This window comes from Brienomyrus brachyistius, chromosome 14, assembly GCF_023856365.1.
Source record: "Brienomyrus brachyistius isolate T26 chromosome 14, BBRACH_0.4, whole genome shotgun sequence".
NCBI classification, from domain to species: Eukaryota; Metazoa; Chordata; class Actinopteri; order Osteoglossiformes; family Mormyridae; genus Brienomyrus; species Brienomyrus brachyistius.
In genome coordinates this window covers 22,407,581-22,420,879 of record NC_064546.1, presented here as the reverse complement: position 1 = coordinate 22,420,879, position 13,299 = coordinate 22,407,581, and the positions used below count along the sequence as shown (strand labels likewise).

Sequence of the window (13,299 nt, the reverse complement as noted above, 5' to 3'; positions counted from 1 at the left end):
AACACATGGAATAGCTGAGGTGCCCCTGAGGAGAGGTTTGGGAACCAAAGCGGTGTTCATCTAGACATCCAACAAAATACCAATAACTGAAGAAGACATTCCTGTTTATTTTTGTGTTACTGCCAATTGTCATATATTCTAATGTTAAATTGTGTTTTTGATGAGCAAACATCCCTACCCAGATAAATGCCCTTTATTTCCTTTGCCCATCTAAGTATTTTACACAGTGCCATGTCTGTTCTAAAGGCAGCGTTTGGCATCTAGTTTCGCTTCTGTATTAATGCCAGATATTCAATTTTATTTCCCCTCACATGCACGCCACCTGGCATGAACACGGACACTCCCGCCAAAACAGGGGGAGTCTAACAGGAGGGCAGAGACACAGCATCATACAGTGGAGGACAGGAAGGCCAGGACCTGAGGGCCCGTTTGGTTTGGAAAGGATGGGAAACTGGGGCAAAGGGGACAGGCGACTCCCCGTGTTTATCAGAAAGAGGATTGCGTGAGTTCAGCATCAGCCGTGCTCAGATAGGAACAAAGATTTTTGTTTGTCAACATAACTGATCTATACAGTTTCAGGTGCGAAAGGCTTGTAACACTAATGAGGCTTGAAACCTGTTGGATAAAAAAAATATATACAAAAGAAGTTTTGGAAACAAGTTTCCACTGATGCCTTAATGTGTACAGGGGGCCCAGTTCTCTTACCAGTCATCCGTATTATGGATGCAGGGTCCTAGTCTGAGGTCTGGACAGACTGGCGGAGGGACAGTAGCCCCATCTTAAGGGCTGAGATTCCCAAGGCCATGACACAAGTCAAAGTCAAGGTATCTTTACTGGCATCTTCAACTATATGATGGAAGGGTCACACACTAAGAAGCAAATGTCATTCACTTTGGTCATAGCGCAATGAAACCGCAATAACATATAAATAAGACAAACGACATATTGACGTATGGCAGTAAGAGAAGTATTGTTAAAAATGCTGTTTATACATCTTACTCCTAGCACAATTCTATTTTTATACAGGTAAAGACTCTGAGGTGACTCATCAGTGACGGCCAGTCTTATCCAGAATGGGCCACGGGTTTGCGTTGCAGCTCCCTATTAGATTACTAATTAGAGGACTGATTGGCTGAAGAGTCCTCACACCAGGGTTTGAACAGCTGACCTAAAGGTTACCCCAAAAACCTGCACACACACCGGCCCTTTGCGGGTAAGATTGGCCACTCCTGCTTTGTTATAGCCAGAGGGCTCTACATTATAGCCAGGGGATCTCAGAGACACTCAGGGGTGACTCTACATTATAGCCTTGGGGCGGGGGGGGGCTCAGAGACACTTCTCTGATGGGGTACTCTTAAACTCTTAATGACAGCTGTCACATAGAACACACACTCCCAGTCCGATTACAACCAAAGACACAGAGCCAGACAGAAAGACACTCACGCGCACACACACACACACACACACCTTCTGTCTGGACTTTGCATGCTGTATGTCTGCGTTGGATCCTACCTTTGTCCTGCCATAAAGAACATCTACAGTATCTCCAGGTGACCCAACTATAAAGAATGTCTACCTCAGATAGTCTTACATCTACCTCAGAACACAAATGGACCAGTAACACACAGCATTTCGCAAACCATGAATGGCTGCTGATGCAGGCACTGATCAGTGTTCTTACCTTAGCGAAGGGCAATGGCAGCTTGCATGAAGCTGATACCATCGCCATGAGGCCCATATCGGCCCTGCCTCACTGGCACCTCCACAAGGCCCCTACCTCACCGGCCTCACCGCCGCCGCCACGAGGCCCGTACTGTACCGCCCCTACAAGGCCCCTACCTCACCGGCCTCACCGCCGCCGCCACGAGGCCCGTACTGTACCGCCCCTACAAGGCCCCTACCTCACCGGCCTCACCGCCGCCGCCACGAGGCCCGTACTGTACCGCCCCTACAAGGCCCCTACCTCACCGGCCTCACCGCCGCCGCCACGAGGCCCGTACTGTACCGCCCCTACAAGGCCCCTACCTCACCGGCCTCACCGCCGCCGCCACGAGGCCCGTACTGTACCGCCCCTACAAGGCCCCTACCTCACCGGCCTCACCGCCGCCGCCACGAGGCCCGTACACAACAGCATTATCTCCTTAGGCAGCCCCATCATAATCCGGCCACAACACAAAAGTCCCAAAGCCCAGGCTCACATGATCGGTTTGCACAGATGTTTGTGATCGTGTGTAAGACCACAAGCTAATATTACCACAATCTAAGCAGTATTTAGAATTTTACTGTACATGTTAGTCAAAACTTATTCATCTGCTATTATTGGGACTAGCATGTATCCAACTCACGTCATGGATAGAACTTAGCTATTAATAACACAGCAGCAACATTATTTTACCATGACATTCAGACCTCCAACACTAAATGCGGATGGATTACACCATGTGTCTAATCTGCAATGTACCTAACCCCATGGCTCCCCCTGCAGGTGGCGCTAGTGAGCGGCCACCAGGTACTCATCTCCTTAGGGAGGTGTTTTGGGCATGTCCAGGTGGGAAAAGACTCAGGTGCAGACCCAGGACATCCTGGAGAGATTTCCTGGTTGGCCTAGGAATGCCTTGGTATTCCCCTGGAGGAGCTGGAAGAGGTGGCTGGTGAGAGGGAGGTCTGGGCATCCCTGCTTAGACTGCTGCCCCCGTGACCCCACCCTGAATAAACAGATAGCTGGATGGATGCATACATATAGGTATTACCACCCCTGTTGTATAGTGTGACTTAGCATTTATAGCCCTTAGCATGACAGCTCCAGGAAACATCGAATTACTATTATCAATAAGGGCCAGGAAATGAGAGTGTTACAGACTGAAAACCAGCACAAGTTCAGAATTGTCAGGTAAGGAAACTTTGCTTTGTTTTTTTTCATGGCCTCAAACCATTGAGATTGAGGCAGACATGAAGCCCAGTTTGTATTCTGTTAAAGAAATATTACCCTAGTGATCTTCCAGCGCTATAGCTCACAGTCTAGGACGGAGACAGTTCAAAGTCGATTTCGATGTGTCAGATTCTATCTACACTCAGTGTTTGCTCTTTAAAATGTACTTTGATCATTCACTTTCCTTCCCAAAATAAGTTTAACTGCACTGAATGTTTATTTGCAAGATTAAGACTTGTGTAGATGCCTGGTACTAGTGTTACGGCTGTCCATGAAAAATAGCGAAAAAGCCAGAAAGTAAACGGGATGAGACTCATAACTAATAACGAGTTAGTACTTTTTATACTAGTCACGTTTGTGGTGGAGGGTCTTTCGTCCAGTTGCAGACTATATTGTATAGATCATAACACACATGTTAGGGGAGGGAGCGAGAACCTCCCACACATGAACTGCTGTCACAAATACCCATTGTTAGAATCTAATGTAAAAAGACATTCCACAACTGCATCTGGGTGTTTTGTATTCATGTCATCACAGTTGAGAAGAAAAAAAAAAACAATATACATATACACACACACACACACACACATATATATATATATATAAAAATGTTCTCCCATGTCGTCGTGGGGTTTCCTCCGGTTTCCCCCCACAGTACAAAAACATGCTGAGCCTAATTGGAGTTGCTAAATTGCCTGTAGGTGTGCATGTCTGAGTGAATGGTGTGTGAGTGTGCCCTGTGATGGGCTGGCCCCCCATCCTGGGTTGTTCCCTGCCTCGTGCCTATTACTTCCAGAGAAGACTTTTTGCATTGGGGGGCCCTCTAGTGGTTCATTAATGAAACCTCAACACATTTACTTGTACAAAACGAAACGGCGTTGTAACTGCCTGTTGCACCTATGCAGCAAGTTACGTTTTTCTTTGCGAAAATATCTAGTTTAAGCTGAGCTGACTCCACGTGGTAGTAAGATTTTGGGCAGGCAGGCATTTTTGGGTAACCATTTTTTTTGCATGACAGTGCAGGATAAGCAAATTAATTACTCATACAGCACACCATTAATACAGGCACTGTCAAGCACTGCACTGACCACATAGTATGTGTGCACAGAATGACTGCAGGCCTGAGACACTGCAGAAAGGGGGAGTGGATCGTCAATCATGCAGTTTATTTCAATTTGGCCACAGTGAGAATGCATCTCAGGGGTCTCCAACTCTGCTCCTGGAGGGCTACCGTCCAGTAGGTTTTATATTCTACCTGGTTCCTGATGAGCCACACCTGTTCTCGGGTAAATATCAGGAACAGATGTGGATCATCAGAAGCCAGGTAGGATTAAAAAAAACCTACTGGATAATAGCTCTCCAGGATCAGAGTTGGAGACCCCTGAGATGCACAGACCCCTGGTGCATATAATGTTCAGCAGAATCATCTGGGCCCGGTGCTTACTGGGATTAGCAGTAGCTACTGTGTCCCTGACAGGAGGAACCGAAACAGGGATTTTGGATTGAGAAATGTTCCTCACATGCTCCGAGCAGGAGATGATGTGAAACAGAGTCTCCAATGATATGGCAGTCAGGTCCATAGAAGGTTGTGACAGGGCAGCAATCAAATACAATTAAAAGCAGCAAAATTTGTGTTTAAGTGACCTACAACCAGAGAAAGCGTACGCAAAGATAGAAATTTAAAGACAATGCCAGAAAAAAAAATCTATAAAGAATGCCAAGATTTAATCTGTTAACTGTTCCGACTCGACAGCCTGTTTCGGGAGCAAAAACATCTACAGGACACAGAATGAGAGCAGAGACCCAAGCAAGACGATGACGTTTCCAAGTGCATCAAGGAGAGGCTCGGCTTAAAGACCAGACAGAAAGTACAACTGATAAGGGATCATTTGAAGGCAGCTCAGCGGCACAGAGCATTACAGCCAGTCAGTGGGACAAGGAGGCGAGATGCTTGCATGAGCCAAGCATAAAAATAAAAAAACAAGATAACTGTCAGCGGTTCAGGTGTATGATTACGTGCACAAAGTTTGTAACAAAATAGACCCCAGACAGTGCAAACAATGCTCCCATACCCACAGCAGATGCAGACAGGATCCATTTCAAGCAGCGAATACCTGCCGAAGAGCCACACGGGATCTGGCCATGTTGGTGCCCTGCTCGTCATCCTGCCACTGCTGGAGGCTGCCTGGGCGTTCTCCACAAGGGGGCGCTGCTGCTCCTCTGCCCAGCCACCTGCTTCCATTCCGCATTGCCGGCAGCCTCCGCAGTTTCATCCTGATGTACGCCCACAAGCCAGGGGTCACCAGGAATTCTCAGTCAGTGGAGAAAAGTTAGAAATCTTGCTTATCCAGTTAGATTGTAGGTAATGAGCATTCCTATTGGACAGTGCCGACTTCTAGCACAAGCTAACCCAGCAAAGTGAGACGTCCTGCTTCACGGGAGACACCCTCCCGGGTCTCACTACAGGCTATGCCTTTACCAGATGCCACCCACAACTCTTCAAAAAGGAGCCAGAACACAGATGGTCCTTCCAAAACACCTTCACTAAAGCAATATAGCAACAGAATGCACATGATAGCAAGCCAATGAGCAAATCAGAAATCAGCATGTTAACCAAGCAGAAAGCACACAACCCAAAACAGCATGTTCCTCAAATTCTAACAGATGCATCCAATACATTAGTATACACATTTTAAACTGTGGGTGGCATTCATGTGCTTCAGTTTCAACATTCCAGCGGGAGGAACTCAAATGCAGCCTGGCTGGATATGCCAACACACATGACAAAACAGGTACTTATGAGGAATCAGACAAAACTACAAAGGAAACCTGACTTCAAGACCACAATGAGAAGTCATGTGACCATCCACTGCAGAAAGAGACATGAAAAGCAGCTACTGAAGACCTTAAAAATCCCCACACATCATCATCCAGAAGGCACATCACCAGTCAGAACAGGATGGAGTTCCCACAGCCCGAGGGAAAGCCTCCTTCTGACCAGCCCATCTTGTTTCCTAGCAACACAGACATCAGCTTCTGTGCCCATTATTTGGATAAACCTATTGCAGCAAAGTTTTTTGTTAAACCAAACGTCTCAGACACACAACATAGACCGAGAAGCAGCATGGAAAGGATTCACACAAATCATTCCTGGAAGAAGCACCATGGGGAGCCAGTTGTAGGGCCGAGTATGAGCAAGACATTAAAGCATGATCTGCAGGATGTGTGTCAGCGTGCAGGACACGCATCAGACAGCAGGGTTAATTAAACAAAGGGTCACGACAGGGGGGGGAAAAACATACAAAACAGGCCCCAATTGATGAGCAACACACAATCAAAAAACCACACCAGCAAAACACCCAGTTCTCTGAACCTCCCTCCACATCAAACACTCACTAAAAGCACAAGCAGCTTCCCAGCTGACCCTATTTAAACCCTAAAGGCCCCAGACCTAATCAGGGTCAGCTGACTGTCATCATCCAATAAGGCATTTGATGATCGATCACCCTTAATCCACATTATATTGCTGTCCACCAGCTCAGAAACTTGTGTTTGGCCTGTCAGTAAAAGTGTCATTTCAAGTAGTAACTTTGGTGTTTCATTGTTTTACACTTAATAATTTACACATGACCAGATTTGCTGTTTGTACCCCACTCAGAAAGACCCCCCCCCGCAACACAAATGCAGGGTGCGAGTGCTGGTAACTAATGCCGCTGCATCCTAAAGTCAGGACTTGATCCCGGAACCCTGTGGTCACCAAGTCCAGTTCCTGCTACAGGGTTTGAAAAGATGCCCTATTCTTCCATGCAGTCACGATGACTGCTAATGCAAAGGCAGCTGGTCAAAGGATGGAGAACCTATTCTGAAATCGAGGGAAATGGAATGGCTTTGTGCGTAATTAGTCCTTAATATCTCCTGTGGTCTATTTTAGAATAATTTGAACATTTATACGCCATACCGGTCCTAGCCAATGCAGCACCCTAGGCAAGTATCACCGCCGGCACCCCCTGTCTGAGGCAAAGTGAAACAGGCCGGCAGCTTGGCGCCTTCCTCAGAAGCTCATGCACAAGGCAGCCACCTACATTTCCTAAAGGATTAGCTGGTCCTGTTTAAACAACACATTCAGTGATATAACTGAATGCTTCTCACAGAACGATACACTGATTTTTTTAATTTTTAGCTCAGTGTCGAGACACAGAGAGGCTCAGAGTGGCTGTCGTGCACTTTGTACCAGCACTGCAATTCCCCTTTTCATGCGAACTGAGTTGCTGTACATTAAATGTTTAATCAAAATCATGTACATTTGAATATATTCATTCATTCCAAATGCTGGCAAGTGCAGACGGACAAACAAGTACACACAAACAGGCAGACACACACACAGAGACACACACACATACACACAAACTGCATGCAGAGAAACGCACTCTCACTTAGAGAATAGCCTTTCTACACTCAGGGAGTAATTTAGTGCTGAAAAGCCCAAGTACAGAAAAGGTTCAAGTAATAAATGTTAATCACCAGCGGCCATTAACTCATTAAAAGCAAAGCCATTCATCAACAGAACAGCGAAAATAAATGATCATGATGTACAACATAATTGAAGCATTAATTAGGCTAATTGTATTATCTGGTGACCATGTGCAGCTTGCTGTGGTGGTACCTTACCAGGGGAAACATCCTGTCCCACCTTCTGTCCCACCTTCTGTCCCACTCCACACCCCATCAGACCGGTCGGCTGACCGGGATCCCCCGCATCCCCTCGCTGAAGGCCGTGACGCCCATCTCCTGTATCGTCCATCAGACCGGTCCTGTATCAGAGGCATGCAGTAAAATGGGAGGGGATCCCCACACCCCGGGGGCTCGTCAAGTGGCCTCACTCTCTGTTACAGAGATGGCTGCATGTGTGTCAGCGCGTGGTCACCCTTAAACGGCTCCATCTCCTTTAAACATGACGGATGGAAGGAGCACCTCTTCCTATCAGCAGTGGAGGCGCCTGCCTGGACCCCTCCCATTTAGGCAAGATACGGTCTTGGGGCGGCCCGGTTCTGCTCACATCAGATGGAGATGGCTACCATATCTCTCAAAGATGTCCCCCCCCCCCGGTTGCCTTATGGGAAGAGCTCAGAATCATCACCTGCGGAGGCAGAAAACAAGAGGCGACCCTAGGAACCATGGGGGGTCTCTGGCAAGTCCGCTGGTGGCCCCCGCCATCACAGAGCAATACACATTCAAAATAAAACTGAAAATCATAATAAAGAGGTGGGATGCTGCGTGTCATTGGCCGTCTCGGGCAGCGTCTAGGCGTTTGTGTTCACCTGGGGCACACTGATTGGTTCTCCTGTATGTAAACATTCCGCTATCTGGATACCAGGTTCACACACAATAGTGCGGGATTCAGAACCAGTACCAGAATTAGGCTGTTGGCCAAGTATGTTCATTGACGCGGGAAGAATTTCTCTGGTTGTCAACGGCTCTCATAGACAGGTTTGTATTTTACATTAAATACATCCCATACATACATATAGTAGTCCACAGAAGACAAAGGTCATATAAAGTCCGGTTGATATAAACAACATGTATATGTGGTTGAAAAGTGTATAAAAATTCGATGACAGTTCAAGTCCAGGAGTCAGTATGGATACAGTGTAGTGAACAGCTCTGTAAATGTATCAAATGCCCCGAAACAGCCAGAGTGTTAAACAAATACACAAATACAGTAATGTGTAATAATATATGAACAGCTGTAATACAAATAATGCAACCAATTTTAACCTGCATTTAAATTTAAATTCAACATTACATACAGTATCACGTATAAGTATAATGCATTTAGAATATGTTGTATTAATATTAAGTTATAAGTATCAAAATCATTACTCTCACATAAAGTCATAAAGCACCTTGGCGCCTTGCTCGAATGTAACATTTTAAATCAGTTTCAGGAATGAAACATTGCAGCAAGTTTATTGCCTAAATAAAATATATTACTGAAGAGAGTGGTACTTCGTTGCCAGGCAACAGCACCTGCTTTCAGAGGCAGCTTAAATGACTGCTTCTACGTCTCCTGTTTAAGTACTTTGTGGTGTTTTGCCTCGCGGAATGTATGCTGCAGATATTTAAGTGCTTGAAGTCCCTCTGAATTAGGATTCCAGTGAAGCAAAAAGTTGTGAGGATATAAATGGAATTCAAAAAGAAGACAACACAAGAGGACAGAGTGCCAGACGGGGAATGGGGGGGGGGCATCCCACAGGGAGGCCTGGGTGTGATTCTGGGGAAATGGGGGACACTCTCAGAAGCACATGGTCAGTCTTAGGGGGTGATGATTAAAAGGATGCTGCTGAAAAATGTCTCTCTTTGTACACAGCAAGTCTGTGAGTCTCCTCTGCAGCGCATTGCATCATCTCCCCAACACCAAATCCCCCCAACAACAAACCCCAGAATACTCAAACACCCAGCCGATTAGCTTGGGAAGCAAAGGCCTCCCCATATCTGACCCCCCAGACCTAGAAGCATCCGAGACAGAAACTGGCCAATCTCCAGGCGGCAAGGTGCATGGTGGCCAGATACCTCGAGAGGAAGCTCCTTTGGACTGACTGATCAGGCAGGAGGGCAGCAGCCAAATGCTGTGCCTCACAGTGCCTGGGACAAACATGGCGATAGTGAGACAGGACAGAACTGACTGAGGCCTCGAACAAGATGACGAGATGGGGTCAGATTGATTGAACCTCAGGGGTAAACATTTGTTGTCCAGCATCATTACAGACAATAACTTCCAGCACAACAGTTTCCCTTCAAAAAACCAAAGATGAGTGACAGATAGATAGATAGATGTACATCCATCCATCCATCCATTTTCCAAAACGCTTACCCTACTCGGTCGCGGGGGGTCCGTTGCCCATCCCGGAAGTAATAATCACGAGGCAGGGAACAACCCAGGATGGGGGGCCAGCCCATCACAGGGCACAATCACACACCATTCACTCACACGTGCACACCTACGGGCAATTTAACAACTCGAATTAGCCTCAGCATGTTTTTGGACTGTGGGGGGAAACCGGAGGAAACCCCACGACGACATGGGGAGAACATGCAAACTCCACACACGTGTTACCCAGGCGGAGACTTGAATCCAGGTCCCAGAGGTGTGAGGTAACAGTGTTAACCACTGCACCACCATGCCACCCCGATAGATGTACAATGCATATTAAATTAATGTTGTGTCAGTATTAGTTTTTACGCATAATTCATTGAAAAACCTCACAGTGTAACAGTAACAGTGGTTCCACATACCTAGAATGAGTGCTTTACAAAGGATGCCTTTTCACTGGTGAGTTCACTTGTTCTTCTGAGAATATGACACGGTTGAGTTAATCTCACTGAATTTTCTCTTGTCAAACTAAACCAGCTGAATGTGGAGAGATCATACCCATCTTACATTAGAGTAATATAAAAGCAATATAAAATGTAACTATGAAACAATGAGCAATCAACATGCATTTCCTACTAAAACCACGTGTTATCATGTATGGTGAAGTTCACGTAAACGTTGTATATTTTTATGTGACTGGACGAAGACTGGACTCCTTCAGTACTGTGTCTCTACTGAGAATCTTTGGGTATCGCTGGTTTGACTTTGTGTTGAATGAGCGCTTACTATAGGAGTCCCGAATGAGGCACAGTACCTGCATTGTGAGGGAGTGTCAGGTATGGCACTACAGTCATGTGGCGCTGTTTCCCTGAGGGGGATTTGGCTCGCTGGATCCTCATTGCTGAAGACACATGTGGCTGGACCAGGCCAAGGGGACACCCACGTAACACCAAGCTGCGGCAGATGGACGGCCATTTCCAGAGGGTGGGACTGGACCATGTATCTGCCTGGGGGATCGCCGGCCGGGATCCCAAGGAGTTTCACTGTGTGATATGAACGCATGCTCCCCAACCTGACCTGACTTACATGTCAATTGTGTGTTCTTTTAGTATGATAGCCATAATCACACAAGAAAAAAATACTGACTTGTAGTGAACACAGGCCTATTAAAACGTAATGCACTGTGATATATAACTGAAATGAGAAAAATGCTTGGTATCCTGTTAAGAACCATGCTGTCTTTTTCATAGGGGTTCAGGATCCACTGGGCTCGTGGCGGCGTTAAACTGTTTCACCTGGAAACATTTCAGCCTGACAGCTGCTATTAACAAACCCGCAAATTAGTTTAAAAAGAAAAAAATATATCGCTCGTGTTTCAAAATGAATCGGTGAAATTTTGACAGCTAAATGCACAATAATGGAAGTTGCTTTCAGAATGAAATTAGTCTTCTGGCGCTAAATTGAACTCCTTTGTTTTGACCACAACCGAATTCAATCAGAGAGAACTGTGTTTACATCTCCCAGTTAGATTTTGGCCAGTTTACAGTGAAGAGCACCCTCATTAAAGGCTACTGTAGGAGATACTAGTGTTTGTATGAAAACTGCCGGGGCAAACACTGTCGTTAGCGAGCACCCTGTCAGACTTTCCTGCCCAGTATAATTTTTGCTGCAATTTAGATTCCTCTCCTGGTCAAGTCGTTACTCGGAGGCACTTCGCGAAACTTTAACGCTGGAATGCTACAGGCAGTAAGGCACAACCAAAAAGATTCTTAAAAAATGTTACTGGTATTTTATATTGGTGCTTAATTCTGTTCGGCATTCAACTGCTGAAAATGGACCCTGCCGCCTCCTAAGTGCAAAGGGCACAGGACCGCGGTCCAAATCGATATTTATAGTTCCCACATAAATTGGCCCTTAGTCATTGAAGGTAAGAATTAATACAATATGGCTACAGTTCCAATAAAAATATCCGAGATAATCTTTATGCTTGCCCGTGCTATGTAATGTATTTTCATAATAAAATGTGTGCAAAATGCTAATTAAATTAATAAGCTTCATAATCGAGGAATTAAAACTAAAGTAATTCTGCTTTAAAGTGTCTAAATATACAATTTTTATTTCAAAATGCATGACGTTGTTTTCTCTTTAATACAAAAATTCACGCCTCACGGCAAATAGCCAGCTACATGGAAAATGCACGCGCCCCCAAATGCACGTTTCTGGTTTTCATTCTGCAGACACCGCGAGCCGAAATCAGAGAGGAAGGGGCTGAATGTGACCGCGCCCATTTTTTCTCGTTGTTTTTATGATTTCTTCATAAACTGCGTAAATGAAATCTATATCAGGTTCAAAAAATAATAATTAAAAAAAAGAAGTTTAATATGAATGGTGTCATGTCCTGTGCGTCCAGCCTTTAACTCGCGTTATTTTCAGAGACTACAGGCTAAATATGAAAACAACCAATAAAAGTATAGAAATATGAAGGCAGGATTAGACTCCTATTAAGAATGAAAGATTTGTGAAAAAAACAATCTCCTGTTAAAGCTGGACAAACTGTGACTAAGAGCATCCCTAAGATGTCCACAGTTTGTCCACATACCTCCAAGTTTCTGCTTCATACTTTACCTGTCAACACTAAAATCTAAGATGGATCTGTTTTTTTTTTTAAGTTTTACCCAAAGAGGGCGATCAACGAAGGGATTTGTTCTGGGGGTTGCTAGGAGACCGCACGGACAGGTCAAGCTGGGAAGATGTTTCCTGCATGTTTTCCTTTTTTGGCATGATTTAAACGCCCCCCCCCCCCCCCCCCCCAAGAAAGTTAAAACACATTTCGAATGCTTTTCGATTTCCTATAACAGAATTAGCAGAAAAAATGACCTTTGATTCTAATATAGTGTGTGCTTCTCATTCAAATTGTATATGTTAGCTATACACCAATCAGCCATAACATTAACACCATAATAATGTTAATTATCTTATTACAATGGCACCTGCCAAAGGTACCATTATATATTAGACAAGTGAACAGTCAGTTCTTGGAGTTGATGTGCTGGAAGCAGGAAAATGTCCAAGTGTGAGGATCTGAGTGACTCTGACAAGGGCCAAATTGTGATGGCTAGACGACTGGGTCAGAGCATCTACAAAATGGCAGGTCTTGGTGTTCCTGGGGTGTACCTACCAAATGTGGTCCATGGAAGGTCAACCGGTGAAGCAGAGGTCATGGGCGCCCAAGGGTGATTGGTGTGCATGGGGACCGAAGGCTGGTCTCTCCAGTCTGATCCCACAGGAGAGCTACTGTACCACAAACTGCTGAAAAAGTTAATGCTGGCTGTGATAGAAAGGTGTCAGAACACACAGTCGTCGTAGTTGTGGCCTCGTCTGATGAGTCGCATTTTCTGTTATATCATGTGGATGGCGAGGTGCATGCGCATTATTTACCTGGGGAAGAGAAGGAACCAGGATGCATTATGGGAAGCAGGCAAGCCAGCGGGGGCAGTGT

The 13,299-nt window shown here is 45.6% G+C and overlaps 1 protein-coding gene across 1 annotated transcript in view; it reads right to left on the bottom strand.

The window, feature by feature from the left end:
- Nucleotides 1–13,007, bottom strand: part of apoba (apolipoprotein Ba) — a 35,745-nt gene extending 22,738 nt beyond the window's left edge. Inside the window, exon 1 of the mRNA XM_048975228.1 lies at nt 12,979–13,007. Coding sequence (XP_048831185.1) covers nt 12,979–12,992 — 14 coding nt within the window. The 5' untranslated portion in view covers nt 12,993–13,007. The remainder of the gene's footprint in view (nt 1–12,978) is intronic.
- Nucleotides 13,008–13,299: the final 292 nt, after the last annotated feature.